The 12,995-nt window shown below is 44.8% G+C and overlaps 1 protein-coding gene across 6 annotated transcripts in view; it reads left to right on the plus strand.

Annotated features, from left to right (window-relative positions):
- Nucleotides 1-8,805, plus strand: part of CASP10 (caspase 10) — a 37,967-nt gene extending 29,162 nt beyond the window's left edge. For all 6 annotated transcript variants that reach the window (XM_053279608.1, XM_053279610.1, XM_053279629.1 and 3 more), the window contains 3 exons: nucleotides 13-124; nucleotides 4,442-4,961; nucleotides 7,802-8,805. In XM_053279608.1, the coding sequence (XP_053135583.1) occupies nucleotides 13-124; nucleotides 4,442-4,961; nucleotides 7,802-7,961 (792 nt within the window). In that variant the 3' untranslated portion in view covers nucleotides 7,962-8,805. The remainder of the gene's footprint in view (nucleotides 1-12; nucleotides 125-4,441; nucleotides 4,962-7,801) is intronic.
- The last annotated feature ends 4,190 nt before the right edge of the window (nucleotides 8,806-12,995 follow it).

The raw sequence follows: 12,995 nt of genomic DNA on the forward strand, positions 1-12,995 counted from the left end.
CTCATTCCACAGAAACCCGCTCTCTATAAAATGGATGGACCGCATCGAGGACACTGCCTCATTTTTAATAATGTCGATTTTAAGCAGGTTCTTAGAACAAGAATGGGATCTCAGAAAGATGCCAGTAAGTGACTTAAGAGGAAATGCTTGTATTAGAGTGGTATGTGTGCCTATTGATTTAACCTCCTCCATGAAGTTATCTAAGCCCCTTTTAAAGCCATCCAAGCTAGTGGAAATCACCACATCCCGTGTCAGAGAATTCCATAGATAATTATGCGCTGTGGGAAAAAGTACTTCCTTCTGTTCTTAAATTTCATGGCCTGCAGTTTCATGGGATGATCCCTCATTCTAGTGTTGAGAGATGGAGAAATATTTCTCAGTCTCCACTCCATGCATAATTTTATACACCTCTATCATGTCTCCCCATAGTTGCCTCTTTTCCAAACTAAAAAGCCCAAGGTGATGTAGTCTTGCCTCATAAGGAAGGTGTTCTAGGCCCCTGATCATCTTGGTTGCCCTCTTCTGCACCTTTTCCAGTTCTACAATGTTCTCCTTAAGATATCATGACCAGAACTGCACACAGTACTCCAAATGTGGCCACACCATAGATATGTATAAGAGCATTATAATATAAGCATTTTATTTTCAATCCCTTTCCTAATGATCTCTAGCATGGAATTTGCCTTTTTCACAGCTGCTGTGCACTGAGTCAACACTTTCAACGAGCTGTCCACCACGACCCCAAGATCTCCTGGTCAATCATTGACAGTTCAGACCCCATCATTGTATATTGCCCCAGTATGAATCACTGTACACTTGCTTACACTGAACTGCATTCACCATTTTGTCACTCACTCACCTAGTTTGGAGAGATCCTTTTAGAGCTCCTCACAATCTGCTGAGGATTTCACTACCCTAAATAGTTTAGTGTCATCTGTAAATTTGACCAATTCACTGGTTACCCCAACTTCTAGATCATTTATGAACAAGTTAAAGAGCACTGGTCCCAGTACCGATCCCTAGGGGACCCCACTTCTAACTTCCCTCCATTATGAAAAAACTCCATTTATTCCTTCCCCGAGTTTCCTGTCCTTCAACCAGTCACAAGTCCACATATGAACCTGCCCTCTTATCCCATGACTGCCAAGTTTACTCAAGAGCCTTTGGTGGGGAACATTGTCAAAAGATTTTTGGAAGTCCAAGAATACTATGTCAACCGGATCACCTTTATCCACATGACTGTTGACACTCTCAAAGAACTCCAAAAGGTTAGTGAGGCAAGACCTTCCCTTGCAGAAGCCATGCTGGTTCTCCTTCAGCAAGGCCTGTCTTCTATATGTTTAACAATTTTGTCCTTAAGTATGCTTTCCATCAATTTACGTGGCACAGCAGTTAAGCTAAGCGGCCTGTAGTTTCACTGATCCCCCCCCCCCCGGATCTCTTTTTGAAAATCTGAGTTACATTCACTACTTTCCAGTGCTCTGATACAGAGCCTGATTGTAGGGACAAGTTCCATATTTTTGCTAGATCAGCAATTTCACATTTGAGTTCCTTCAGCACTCTTGGGTGGATGCTATCTGGCCCAGACAACTTGTTCATTTTTAGTTTCTCAAGACAATTTAGAACATCCTTTCTCAGCTCAAATTGGCCCAGTTCTTCAGTCTCCAAGCCTGAGAAGATCGGTTCTGGAGCTGGTATATGTTTGGTATCTTCTGCCATGAAGACAGATTCAAATAACTCATTCAGCTTCTCTTCAGTCTCCTTATCCTCCTTAATAATCCCTTTCATGCCCTCATTACATAAGGGTCCAACCACCTCTCTGACTCCCTTGGCAGTTTTTTGGCTTCTAATATATATAAAGAAGTTTTTGTTATTCCCCTTGACATTTCTAGCTATATGCTCCTCAAACTCTCTTTTTGCATCCCTTATTGTCTCCTTGCATTTCTTATGCCAGCGTTTATGTTCCTTTCTGTTCTCTTCATTTGGGCAGGACATTTTCTGAAGCGGGGAGTCTTTCCTCTTATAGCGTCTCTGACCCTACTTGTTAGCTATGCTGGCGTTGTCCTGGACTTGGTGGTATCTTTCCTCCTTCTTGGTATATTTTCCCATTGAGCAAGTTTTCTCTTCTGAAGTCCAACGCACCTGTGTTGGATTTCCTTGGCAATGCTCCACTCGCATCTAAACTGAATTGGAGCACGCTATGGTCACTGTTCCCCAATTGTTCTACAACTCTTGACATTTTGCACCAGGTGGACATCACTCAGGATTAATTCCAATGTTGCTTTCTCTCTGGTTCGTTCTGCAACCAGCTGTTCTAAGGCACAGTTGTTTAGCATGTCTAGAAATGTTTCCTCTCTGTCAACACCCGCACTTGAATTTGCCCAGTCTATGTGAGGGTAATTGAAGTCACCCATTATTACAGCTCTGTCTCTCCTTGACACCTCTCTGATTTTCTTCTCTAACTCCAAGTAACTCTCAAGAGTTTTGATCCATTTATTATTTGATCTTTGTTTATATAGAACAGGTTAATTCTAGTTGCTCCACAATTTTTGCCTAATGATAAGCTGCAAAAAACTTGTGCATGTGTCTAAAATAGGTGTTCAGATTTTTTATGCCATGACTGACGAAGACCCTTGTGTGGTGTGAAAGTTTGTCAATTTTTAAGCAACTGCAGCTTGTTGAGCAAAAGACGTAGTGGTGGTGTCCTGTGTATCTTGAGTTTTATTTCTCAAAAATGTGTATGTTGATGGTTGCTGCAGGTAGAAATGGCATGTGCAACTGAAAAATACTTGCAGATGCTCAGGGCAAGTCTGGCCTCAGCTCCACAGATAGGAAGAGATCAGTTTATTACAACAACAACAACAACAATATCTATAACAATTGACAATAAAATTCAGCCATCCCAGGTCCTTGGGAAGGACTCGATGTCTGGATAAAACAAACCAGTCAATAACACCTGTCTGACTGTGTAAACAAGAAATAATAATAATGCTTTTCTTTGTAATACTTCTGCCACTATTGTGCCTGTTCCTAACTGAAATAAGCTGGATTGTTGGCCAGACATTTACTTTTTGATACAAGAGCATAAGAGAGAAATTTCCATACTTCAACTTAAGATTTGTATTATATTGGTAATAACCTTGTGTGTGTTGGTGGGGCAAACAAACATTGCATGGTCTAAATGTTAGGAAAATGTAAGATGCTACCCCAAAACAGTATATTATCTCAAAATGTAGTATTTGATCCTGATCATGTGTTCTTTCTCCAGAGCAGCTATAAAAATACTAGAAGACCAGAACAGATTGTCATGTTTCATAGTGAGCTCAGTGTCAAATGTAGGAACAGAGTGTACGCTTGTAGCTTTGTTACTCTTGTCACAACTATAGTTCATTATTAATATAGTATATTTACATCTTGCTTGGAAGAAGTAAATGGGCAGAGGCACTCAGATGGGTTCTCCGAACGAGAAACTTTTGTGTGACTGCCAGGGGAGTGGGGGCAGGGTTTATAAGCCATGCCCTGAGGAGACTGGCAGCAGTCTCTGTCTAGCATCACTCTCGTCCCTGGCCTATAATTAATCTGCTAGTGGAGCTTGGCTCTATCTCGGCTAGTCTGTCTCACCTGAGTGCCTACATTGAACTGGATAGACTAGCTTGGATTTGCTCATTTCAGAATTATGGCTCATTTTGATCTCTAAAATGTATGGCATCAGCTCTCCTTCCTTTCACTGCTACAGGCTGAATTTGGCTTATATGAAGGAATCGAGAATTTAGTTTTCTTAAACGTGAAAACTAAGGGCACAGTCTGGCAGGCAGGGGGAAACTCAGTGGAAGCAAATCCATGCACAAAGCCTTGTTAAACCTGGGTTTCTGCCAATCCACTCTTTGGGGAAGAGGAACCAGAGGGGAATGGAATTAACTCCCCTTCCCAAACAGTTGCTTGGGAAACTAATTTTTGGAAAAGGCTATGCATGCTTGCTTCCTCGTGCCTCCCCCTGCCCCCCCGCACTAGACTATGTCCTTGGATTACTCTGCTTGTTACCAAATCATATTCTTAAGCAGTAAACTTTAGAGAATGTTCTACCTAAAAGTAGGGTGAAATCCAGGGACCAGGTAAACAGGCCCAAGTGCCATAGAAAAGATTTAAATATAGGCCAAACTCCTCTTGAGGGTGCATCCATAATAGATTGCAGAAGAACAACCATACTCCTGGAAACAGACATATACTATTCATATCATAGTTATTCTAATGATGAGAGTCTATCTTTCTTGAGAAAACTGATGAGAAAAAGGTGTCTAAGTATGAACTACATGTACAGGTCCTGTGTGTTTGGATTTTGGATTGATAGAACCTTTTCTTTATACCAGCACACCTTTTAGTTTGCGACAGTGTCATTTTTGGTTTAGTTATCATATTAAACTCTTTCTATCTCCTCCAACAGAGGAACTGGAACGTGTGTTCAAATGGCTTGGGCTAGATGTGAAAAAATATGATGACCAGACGTCAGTACAAATGAAAGAAATCCTGCAGGAATGGAAGTCTTCTGAAAATTGGAAAGACAGCGATTGTTTCATTTGCTGTATTCTGTCTCATGGGAAATCGGGAAACATTTACGGAACGGATTCTATTCTAATCCCGATCCGTACCATCACATCCTACTTCACGGCCAAAGCGTGTCCTCTGCTGGCTGAAAAGCCCAAACTTTTTTTTATCCAGGCATGTCAAGGTGAAAAGACACAGCAGCCAGTCCAGCTGCAAGCAGACACATCTGGCTGGCTTGGAGATGATGCACAATCTTCAGGATTTGCCACCTCCCAGCAGATGGCCTCAAGTATTCCAGAAGAAGCAGACTTCCTCCTTGGCATGGCCACGGTGGATGGTTATCTCTCTTTTCGGCACACAGAGAAGGGCACGTGGTACATTCAGGCTCTCTGTAATAAGCTGCAGCAGTTGGTACCAAGGTAATGCTTTTACTGAAAAGATACCATGTGTCAAACGTGACATTTTGGATGCAACACTATGGGCTCATTAATAGGGCTATCAATTAATCTTAATTTTTGGTTGACATTTCACGAGAATTTAATTAGATGCAGCTTTCCCCACTTCTGTAGCATGCTGATGGGAAAATCTGCACCGTGCTTCTTTGCAACTTTATGCAACAAGGTTTTGAAAATACAGACATTTGTGATGAACCAGCATCTCTTTTTACAAAACCTTGTTTCATTTGTTAAGCAATCTCTAGGGCATGTTTAGTAATCTGGCATGCTACAGGTCCCATCTAGCCCCAAGCCAAGGCTAGAAGTGGCTAGTCTGTCCAGTACCCTCCTCAAGCAACTTTGCTCAAGTAATGGTGCTGGCCAGGCCTACGGATCAACTTGGCTGGAATCTCAGGAAGTGACACCCTGCATGACATGAGCAGGTGAAACACCTGTGCACAATGAGGCAAGGGATGTAGGGATGTGCCCGGACCGGTCTGGAAGCCATTGTAAAGGCCTCCGAACCGGTCCGGACTGGTCTGGCCCTGGGCGGTTCGGTTCGGGGGGGGGTTGCTTTAAGAGCGGGGGAGGGTTTACTTACCCCTCCCGCCACTTTCCCGCTCTGGCCCCCGTAATTGTAGTAGTAATCGGGGCGGCAGGATACCTCCCTGCCGCCCCTTCCGCTCTTCAAAGCAAGCAGGAGTCCTGTGCGTGCGCGCGCACTTCACAGAGACCTCCCTGCCGCGCCTTCGCCCCTTTCACTATTCAAAGCTCCCTAGCTTTGAATAGCGGAAGGGGCGGCAGGGAGGTCTCTGTGAAGTGCGCGCGCATGCACAGGACTCCTGGTCACCCCTCCCATCCCCGCCCTGGCCGATATTTTAGGTGTCTTTGAATTAGCTTCTTTAGTGAGCTGAGAAATGGAAAACAAGCCCTTTCCTTCATGGAAGAAGAAAGTATTTATGGTATCATCTGCCACAGTGCTTGGCAAAAGGTTATTGTCGCCTTTGAACATATTAAATTATTTCATATCAAAAACTGAGAGGGAATTGGGCATAAAAGGCATTCTTCCTTTTGGTTTCCCACTGAAGTTCAATGTAGCCCCCAAGCAACAACCATTAGTCAAATTGGACAGTGGTATGGGAGGAAAGGCTTTAAACCTGCAGTTCTGATTTGCTTTGAGTGCCCCCAGCCACTCAGTGCAAATCAGTAGAAAAGCTGCCTCATTTCGATCAGAGGAGAAGCTGCCTTCACAAGGGAAATAGGAGGTGAACAGTTTGGGACACACTGGAGGAAAGATGTAAACCTGCCCCCGCCCCCAACACTGCAGTCCCAACATGGACTCTTCTGTTCTAGTTGCTCTTTGAGTTACAAAAAGCAAGCACATGGGGCCAAACTACATGTTTAACGTACTGTGTAGTTTCACCCTTTGCGCTTTCACTGTCTAGCTCAGTTGCAGAGATCTTTGATTCTGTTGCTTAAAGGGCATACGTCTTGGCTAAGTATGATGTTTTGTCAAAGCCAACCACTAAAAAGGGTTACTTGTGCCACTCTTATGAGTTAACCTTTTAATCATGTCTCATTGCACCTGGAATGACTCTAATTATAATTACTACTGTAGCTATGAATTATTCTGATATGTTATGCCTCTGGCTAGGGAGCTTTGAAGAGTGAAAGGGGCGAAGGGGCGGCAGGGAGGACTCTGTGAAGTGCGCGCGCATGCACAGGACTCCTGCTTGCTTTGGAGAGCGGAAGGGGCGAAGGGGCGGCAGGGAGGTATCCTGCCGCCCCGATTACTACTACAATTACGGGGGCCAGAGCGGGAAAGCGGCAGGAGGGGTAAGTAAACCCTCCCCCGCTCTTAAAGCAACCGCCACCCCAGTGCCGGACCGCAGTTTTGCGGTTCCGTGAACACCCCTAATGGGATGCTTTCTAGGCCAAAAGTGATCCTTGTATCAGCACTTTTGATTCTGCAGGTGTTCCATGTGCAATTTTAAAAACCTCTCCAATGTGAGGACTACACCTTCCTCAGTCAAGGTGCGTGGGGCAGCAGCACTGTCATGCCTCGGGGAGGAACCAGTCCCCAAACTAAAGAAGCTGGCAATTCCTAATGGAGCAGTTTAAAGGGCTCTGCCAACTTTAAGAGTGGCAACTCTTAAAGAACTTAGGAGCATGATACTTAAAAGACAGCCGTCTCCATTTATTAATCCGCCTATTCCTTAGATTGTCTGGTAAGGCCCCTTTGTACATCCCCACCCCACCCCGGATTTAGTTGGTGGGAATGTATAAAAGCCTTTTCTGCTTCCGCACGTGGTAAGTTTGGCTGCCTTTTTGCCAGTGTTCCTTTGCCAGCTATAGGCTCTGTTCTTTCAGCAAGTATTTGGTGTCCAGAACTGGGTTATAACAAGCTGCAGTCCTAATTTATGTCAAGCTTTAAAAGGCCCTATAGCATTAGAAGGCCCTATAGCATTACTCCCTGCTGTTTTAGTAGTTTTTTTTAAGTTCAAGGAACCTCACCCCCCAGTCCCCAGAGGGCTAAGGTCTCTATTCACAGTTTTGTTCATGGAAAATGGTGGGAACAGAACTCCCTTGAATAAGGAGGGCCACCTGTACTGGAAATAATCCAGCTTGTCTTAGTCGTTGCAGAGCTGTACAAGTGTAATAGTTAAGGGCCAAGGACTTTAAGATCATACGAAAGAAAACTCCAGTTCTAGGAATATAGCTTTCCTTGTGGTTGTCATCTAATGTTGCACATGAGTTCAGAATTAACCATGTGAAAATAAAGTAGTAAGGATTGTACTGAACTTGTATTTCAATTCTGTCTGCAGAGGTGAAGATATCTTGTCCATTCTTACAGAAGTCAATGAAGAAGTGAGCAAACAGGTAGGTCCCCAAGGACTAGTGAAACAGATGCCACAGCCAGCTTATACCTTGAGGAAAAAGCTGATATTTCCTGCACCTAGCATACCCTTTCCACAGAAGCCATAGGATTTTTTAATCGCAGAAGCCATAGGACTTTTTACATTGTCTCCAGTGATTCAGACTGATCAGAATCCAAACGGACAGCTGCCAAGTGTTAAAACGGGTAAAGAGAGCCAACTCTTCTTGGTGGTTTTTTTGTTGATATACTCTTTACCATGACTTAAAGCAATCTATCAAGACCATCTCCAGGTTTTCTTCATCTCTCCATAGTATGTGTGTGTGTTTCAACTGTATTTATTCATATTCATTGCTCATGTCTGTATAAATGGTATTTGAAAACAAGAAACCAGCTGCCACATGGAGAACTACTTAAATTCTGAAGATTGCCATTCCACAATTTGTTTCATGGGAAGAGACTTTTCTCTCTCTATATATGCTGCTTATGAGCTTCCAGAACTATCAACCTACTTGCCGATGGAAATAGAATGATGGACTAAGTAGACTTAGCACTGATCCTAGTAACTGTCAATACAGAAATACCTTAAACTAAGTGTCCTCAAGTTTGCCTTACCACGATCGAGTTAGCTTTTCCTAAGAAAAATGTAATGGGGAAATCTACTGTGTCATAATTGTATATTTTCTGCAAAACAGTCTACTGGAATAGAGAGATGTATTTTTATAGGTTCAACTCAGATTGCTAAATGGTGCTTTCTCCATCACAGTACCTACAGGCCAGGAAAAGCTCTACCTGCTGCTTGCTTAATAATAATGGGCCTTTCCAACCCGGATGAAGATATATGCTACTTTTGGATTGGTCAAGAGGGTCCTGTTTAGCTCATTAACATGAACATGTCCTGAGAATGCAACGTGTTTTTCAAATATATTTCAGCATAAATAATGGAAAAGCCAATTAGATCTTTAGAATAAATAAGAAGGTGGGGTGCCACAAATAGTACTGAAACATAAATGGCCCTTTTGGAACAGTTTGTATGGAAATAGCAATCAGCAACTCTACAGCTTGCCTGAAAGAGTATTCTCCTTCTCCTCTGTTAGTGGAGGAGGGCATCTAGGGTGGGTAGTCTCAACCCACTTACTCTAGAGCAAAAGCTGTGTAAATAAACACAGCTATAAATAGCCTTTGGCGGGGGGATCCATTTCAGTTTTCCTGTTGTAAAGGTCAGGTAAAGTGTGCCATCAAGTTGATTTTGACTGCTGGCACCCACAGAGCCCTGTGGTTTTCCTTGGTAGAATACAGGAGGGGTTTACCATTACCTCCTCCCTCTCAGTATGAATTGATACCTTTCAGCATCTTCCTATATTGCTGCTGCCTGACATAGTACCAGTGGGGATTCAAACCGGCAACCTTCTGCTTGTTAGTCAAGCATTTTCCCCACTGATGCAGAGCCATCAAATTCCTTGGATTCTCTTTCTCAGCTGGCCTTCTGCACCTATGTTGGGATATCATCTTTTTCTTTGGAGGATTTTCTTCCTGTCTTGCCTTTATTTCTAATTTAGTTATTCTCTGTTGAGCAATATATCCTATCTCCAGTCCAACACTACCAAAAAACCTCTCGGGCCAGAAAAATGCTCTTCTGTTCTATTGAGGAACACGGAGTCTCCAGCCTACAACAACCTAGAGGCAGCCAGTCAGCCACTTATCTCCAGTCACCAATGCCACCTCTTCAACCAAACTAAGAGAGGCATGTAGAGATGCCACTGTGTTGCTATTTTTTTATTTCTCTGACATCTGCAAAGTCTAGTTTTTGAAGAGGCCTGCCCCAACACCCATCAGCAGATCTATCATTGGAGTCCGAGTGTTGGAGAAGGATGTTGAAGAGATACATCACTTGTTGCTCAGCTTGTAGTCTGAGCAGGGCAGAGGCATTGTGCTGACCCTGTTCCCCTGCTCCAGTCCACCATTGTTCAGGCTAGCACATGTATTGCACATGAAGGATGAATGGGGTTAGGAAATCATCTGAAAGGAAGTTCCAAAATCAAGCCCCTCCTTCCACCACTGCACCCAAAGAAAAGGAAGACTGTGATGGGCTTGTGGTTTACTCTAAGCTTTCCTAGGGCTCTACCCTCAGTAGAGAGACTGCTCTACCCTCCGTTTGAGAAGCATGCTTCTCCTTCGAAGTAGGTGAGAACTGCTCTAAAGCCACTGACCAGGCCCAGACATAGCTTCAGCACCCTAGAACTGTTACATGGAGCAGTGTGTAGGAACAGTTTGGGCCAGTTTGACAGTTCGGTTGTGAACTGGGCCAGAGGCGGTCCAGTCCGTGATCAAACTGAACTGAGCCTGGTCCGAAGTGCACCAGTTCAGGATCGAGGGGCTATGCTTATCAAGGGGAATCTGGTGAGGAGGGATGGAGGAATCTCTGAAAAGTCTTCTCAAGGGTGGTCAGGGTGTGTGTGTGGCAAGAGGCATCTTTAAAAGTAGATTAAGGACCTTAGTCGACTGGCAGCTATGGCCACCCCACCCACCCACCCCGTGCAGCCCAAGTGCATGCAGTTCCCTCTGACTTGCCCACACGGTGGTGGTGCAGTTCTGGTCTGTGCAGAGCAAGTGGGTTGCTGAGCATGATTGGGCTGTGGGGTGGGTGGGTTGAGGGCCGGCAGTAGCTGCCTTTACAAGCATAGCCCCCCCAAACTGGTTCGGTTGACTGAGCTGCTTCACCAATCAGTGGTTCAGTCTGAATTTGAACTGAACCACAGATATCGGTTCGTCGTTACAGGCACTCTACAGCCACAGTCTTCACAACCCAGCCCATAAGTAATGCATAACCTTGCAAGGCCCATGGGGAAGATTTTTGCAAGTTACCCTTTAGAACCAGGGATGTGCACTTGTTCGGCCCTAGGGTTGCCAACTGTCCCTCATTATGCAGGATGTCGCTCATTTCAGAGTTGGTCCCTATAGGCACACCATTAGTCCCTCATTTATTTAATAGCATATAATTCAATTACATATATGTCAATGATACTCACGCTCTTGATTACTACTACATACAGCTCCCAGACCCCACCAGCCAGCCTCCAAAAACTTGCAGCCCTATTCGGCAGTCCCTTTCTGGAGTGCCGAACTTGTTCAAACACTGGCGTTTGAGCCCAGGCCGCAGTGGGGTGCCTTTTAACAAACAGGGTCAGTATGCAAATGACCTACTCATGTATGCCCTCACCCTAGTCATTTGCATGCTGACACCGGGGCTGCAGGAAGGAACACTGCCGCCCTGCACAGCTGTTTCTAAAGCACTGGGGAGAGGGGGAGCAGGTAAGGAGCTCTTTTGCTGTCTGTAAAAGGCAACCCTCCCTGCCCTGCAAGGGCGTGCACAAACAGCTCGTACACATCCCTCTTTAGAACCTTTGGACACTAGCCTGAGGCCTGCTTCTAAGAGTAGAAATTTATGAGGAAATAAGAGCTGCGCATAGATCGACGAATTGGGGGTAAAGGAACGCGCACAAGAACTCCAAGAGAAAATACAAAACATGCACTAACATGGGCACTTCCTAGGCGACTCCAGAGGCCGAGCTACAACTGGGTAGAGGTATCCAAAGAACCCTTGGCACCCTGTCTCCAGAGCCACCTTGCCCTTCCTTGGGCAGCCACATGCCCGCCCAGCGGCCAGCACCAGCTACTCCCGCTGCCACCATGCTCCTCCCTGTGGCACACAGTGCTCCTGCAGCCCACTGCTGCTTCTAAGCCCTTTGAGGTGGCTGGGGATGAAGGCCTGTGTGTGTGCTTCTCATGCCCAGCTGTCTTGGGGTCAGAGCCAGCTGGAGTGCCGGCAGTAGGGCCATGTCTCTGCCATTGCTGGAGTGAGGAGGCTGCCATGCTGCCTCTGACATTGCTGCCGCCAGAGTGCGGAGTGCACTGCTGTCACCAAGGGGGAGCTGCCTGCCTGTGGCACTGGGTGGGTCCCTGGCCGAGAGACCGTTAATCTCAACAGTCTCACCCTTTCTAGACGCCAGTAGCAGATGGTGACTAGCAACTGCTCTCCAGCTGCTGACAAAATAGCTGCAGGGTTGGGGATGTTTTGCCTTTATTTATAGAAATCATAGAGGGGGAAGCTTTTCCCACTCTTCCAGAGATAGACAGCTCTAGGAGCCCATGAAAAGAACTGGTGTATCTATTTTCCTCCAAACCAGAAGTTTGACAAACCCAGGCATGAGGTTTTCCCTAACTAGAAGTCCCTCCCTCCCCCTTAATAGTCCTAAGTTTAAGACTACCTTGACGACTGTAGCCCTTCTATAACAAAATCAAAGGTTGTGCTCATTCAGGTATAAAAGGGATGAATGACACCTGCCCCGCCCCCATTTCATAACACTCAGGGTGGAGTGGAAGTAGGCATAAAGATTTGAGTTCTGCATTTCATCACAAAGACCTAAAACTTCCAGAAACATAAAACTTCCCACACGAGTCAGGAATGCCAGTCTTCTTCCCGTACCGTCTGCCTTGGATTCTCCTGAGCTCCATGATGTGCTTATTGGCACTGAAGACATCTGAGTATGAAAGCTTGTTTAAAATAGTTGTCATTGTATAGGGAGCCTGAGCCTCTGATAAGGCAACTGTCTAAAAATGCTTAGGTTATTCCCAACCATAAGACTTGTGGGAACACGGGAAAGCTACAAAAAATGAACCTAGTAACTAGAATAAATGCTTTTCTCATAACTTTTAGGCTGTCTTCTTTCTAAGTCTAAGATTTAGTAACAAGATGAAGATGTGTCACTGAATACACACTGGGATAATTTTAAAAGAATGTATCATGGTTGCATTGATAGACTAAACAATCTGATCTAAAGCATTTTACCCCAACTGAGTGCTCAGGTCTGGTAGGCCCCCAGAAGGCAATAGAAAGGGTTCCACAGTATCACACATTATCTATATAGTCCATTTCTCATCCAGCTCCATTATCTTTTGAGCCAGGAGTTTGCTTCGATTGCATGTTTTATCCTTTCACCAGAGTCATAAGATAGTTCATCATTTGACTGAATGTCACACTTGGCAATCAGAACAAGATGTAAGTTTTCATCTAACAGGATTAGTTTGGCAAAGGTGTTTGCCCCCTGTTCTACTGTGGCTGATCAGTCTTCCTAGGTTGCCAT

Source organism: Hemicordylus capensis, chromosome 1, assembly GCF_027244095.1.
Source record: "Hemicordylus capensis ecotype Gifberg chromosome 1, rHemCap1.1.pri, whole genome shotgun sequence".
NCBI lineage: Eukaryota > Metazoa > Chordata > Lepidosauria > Squamata > Cordylidae > Hemicordylus > Hemicordylus capensis.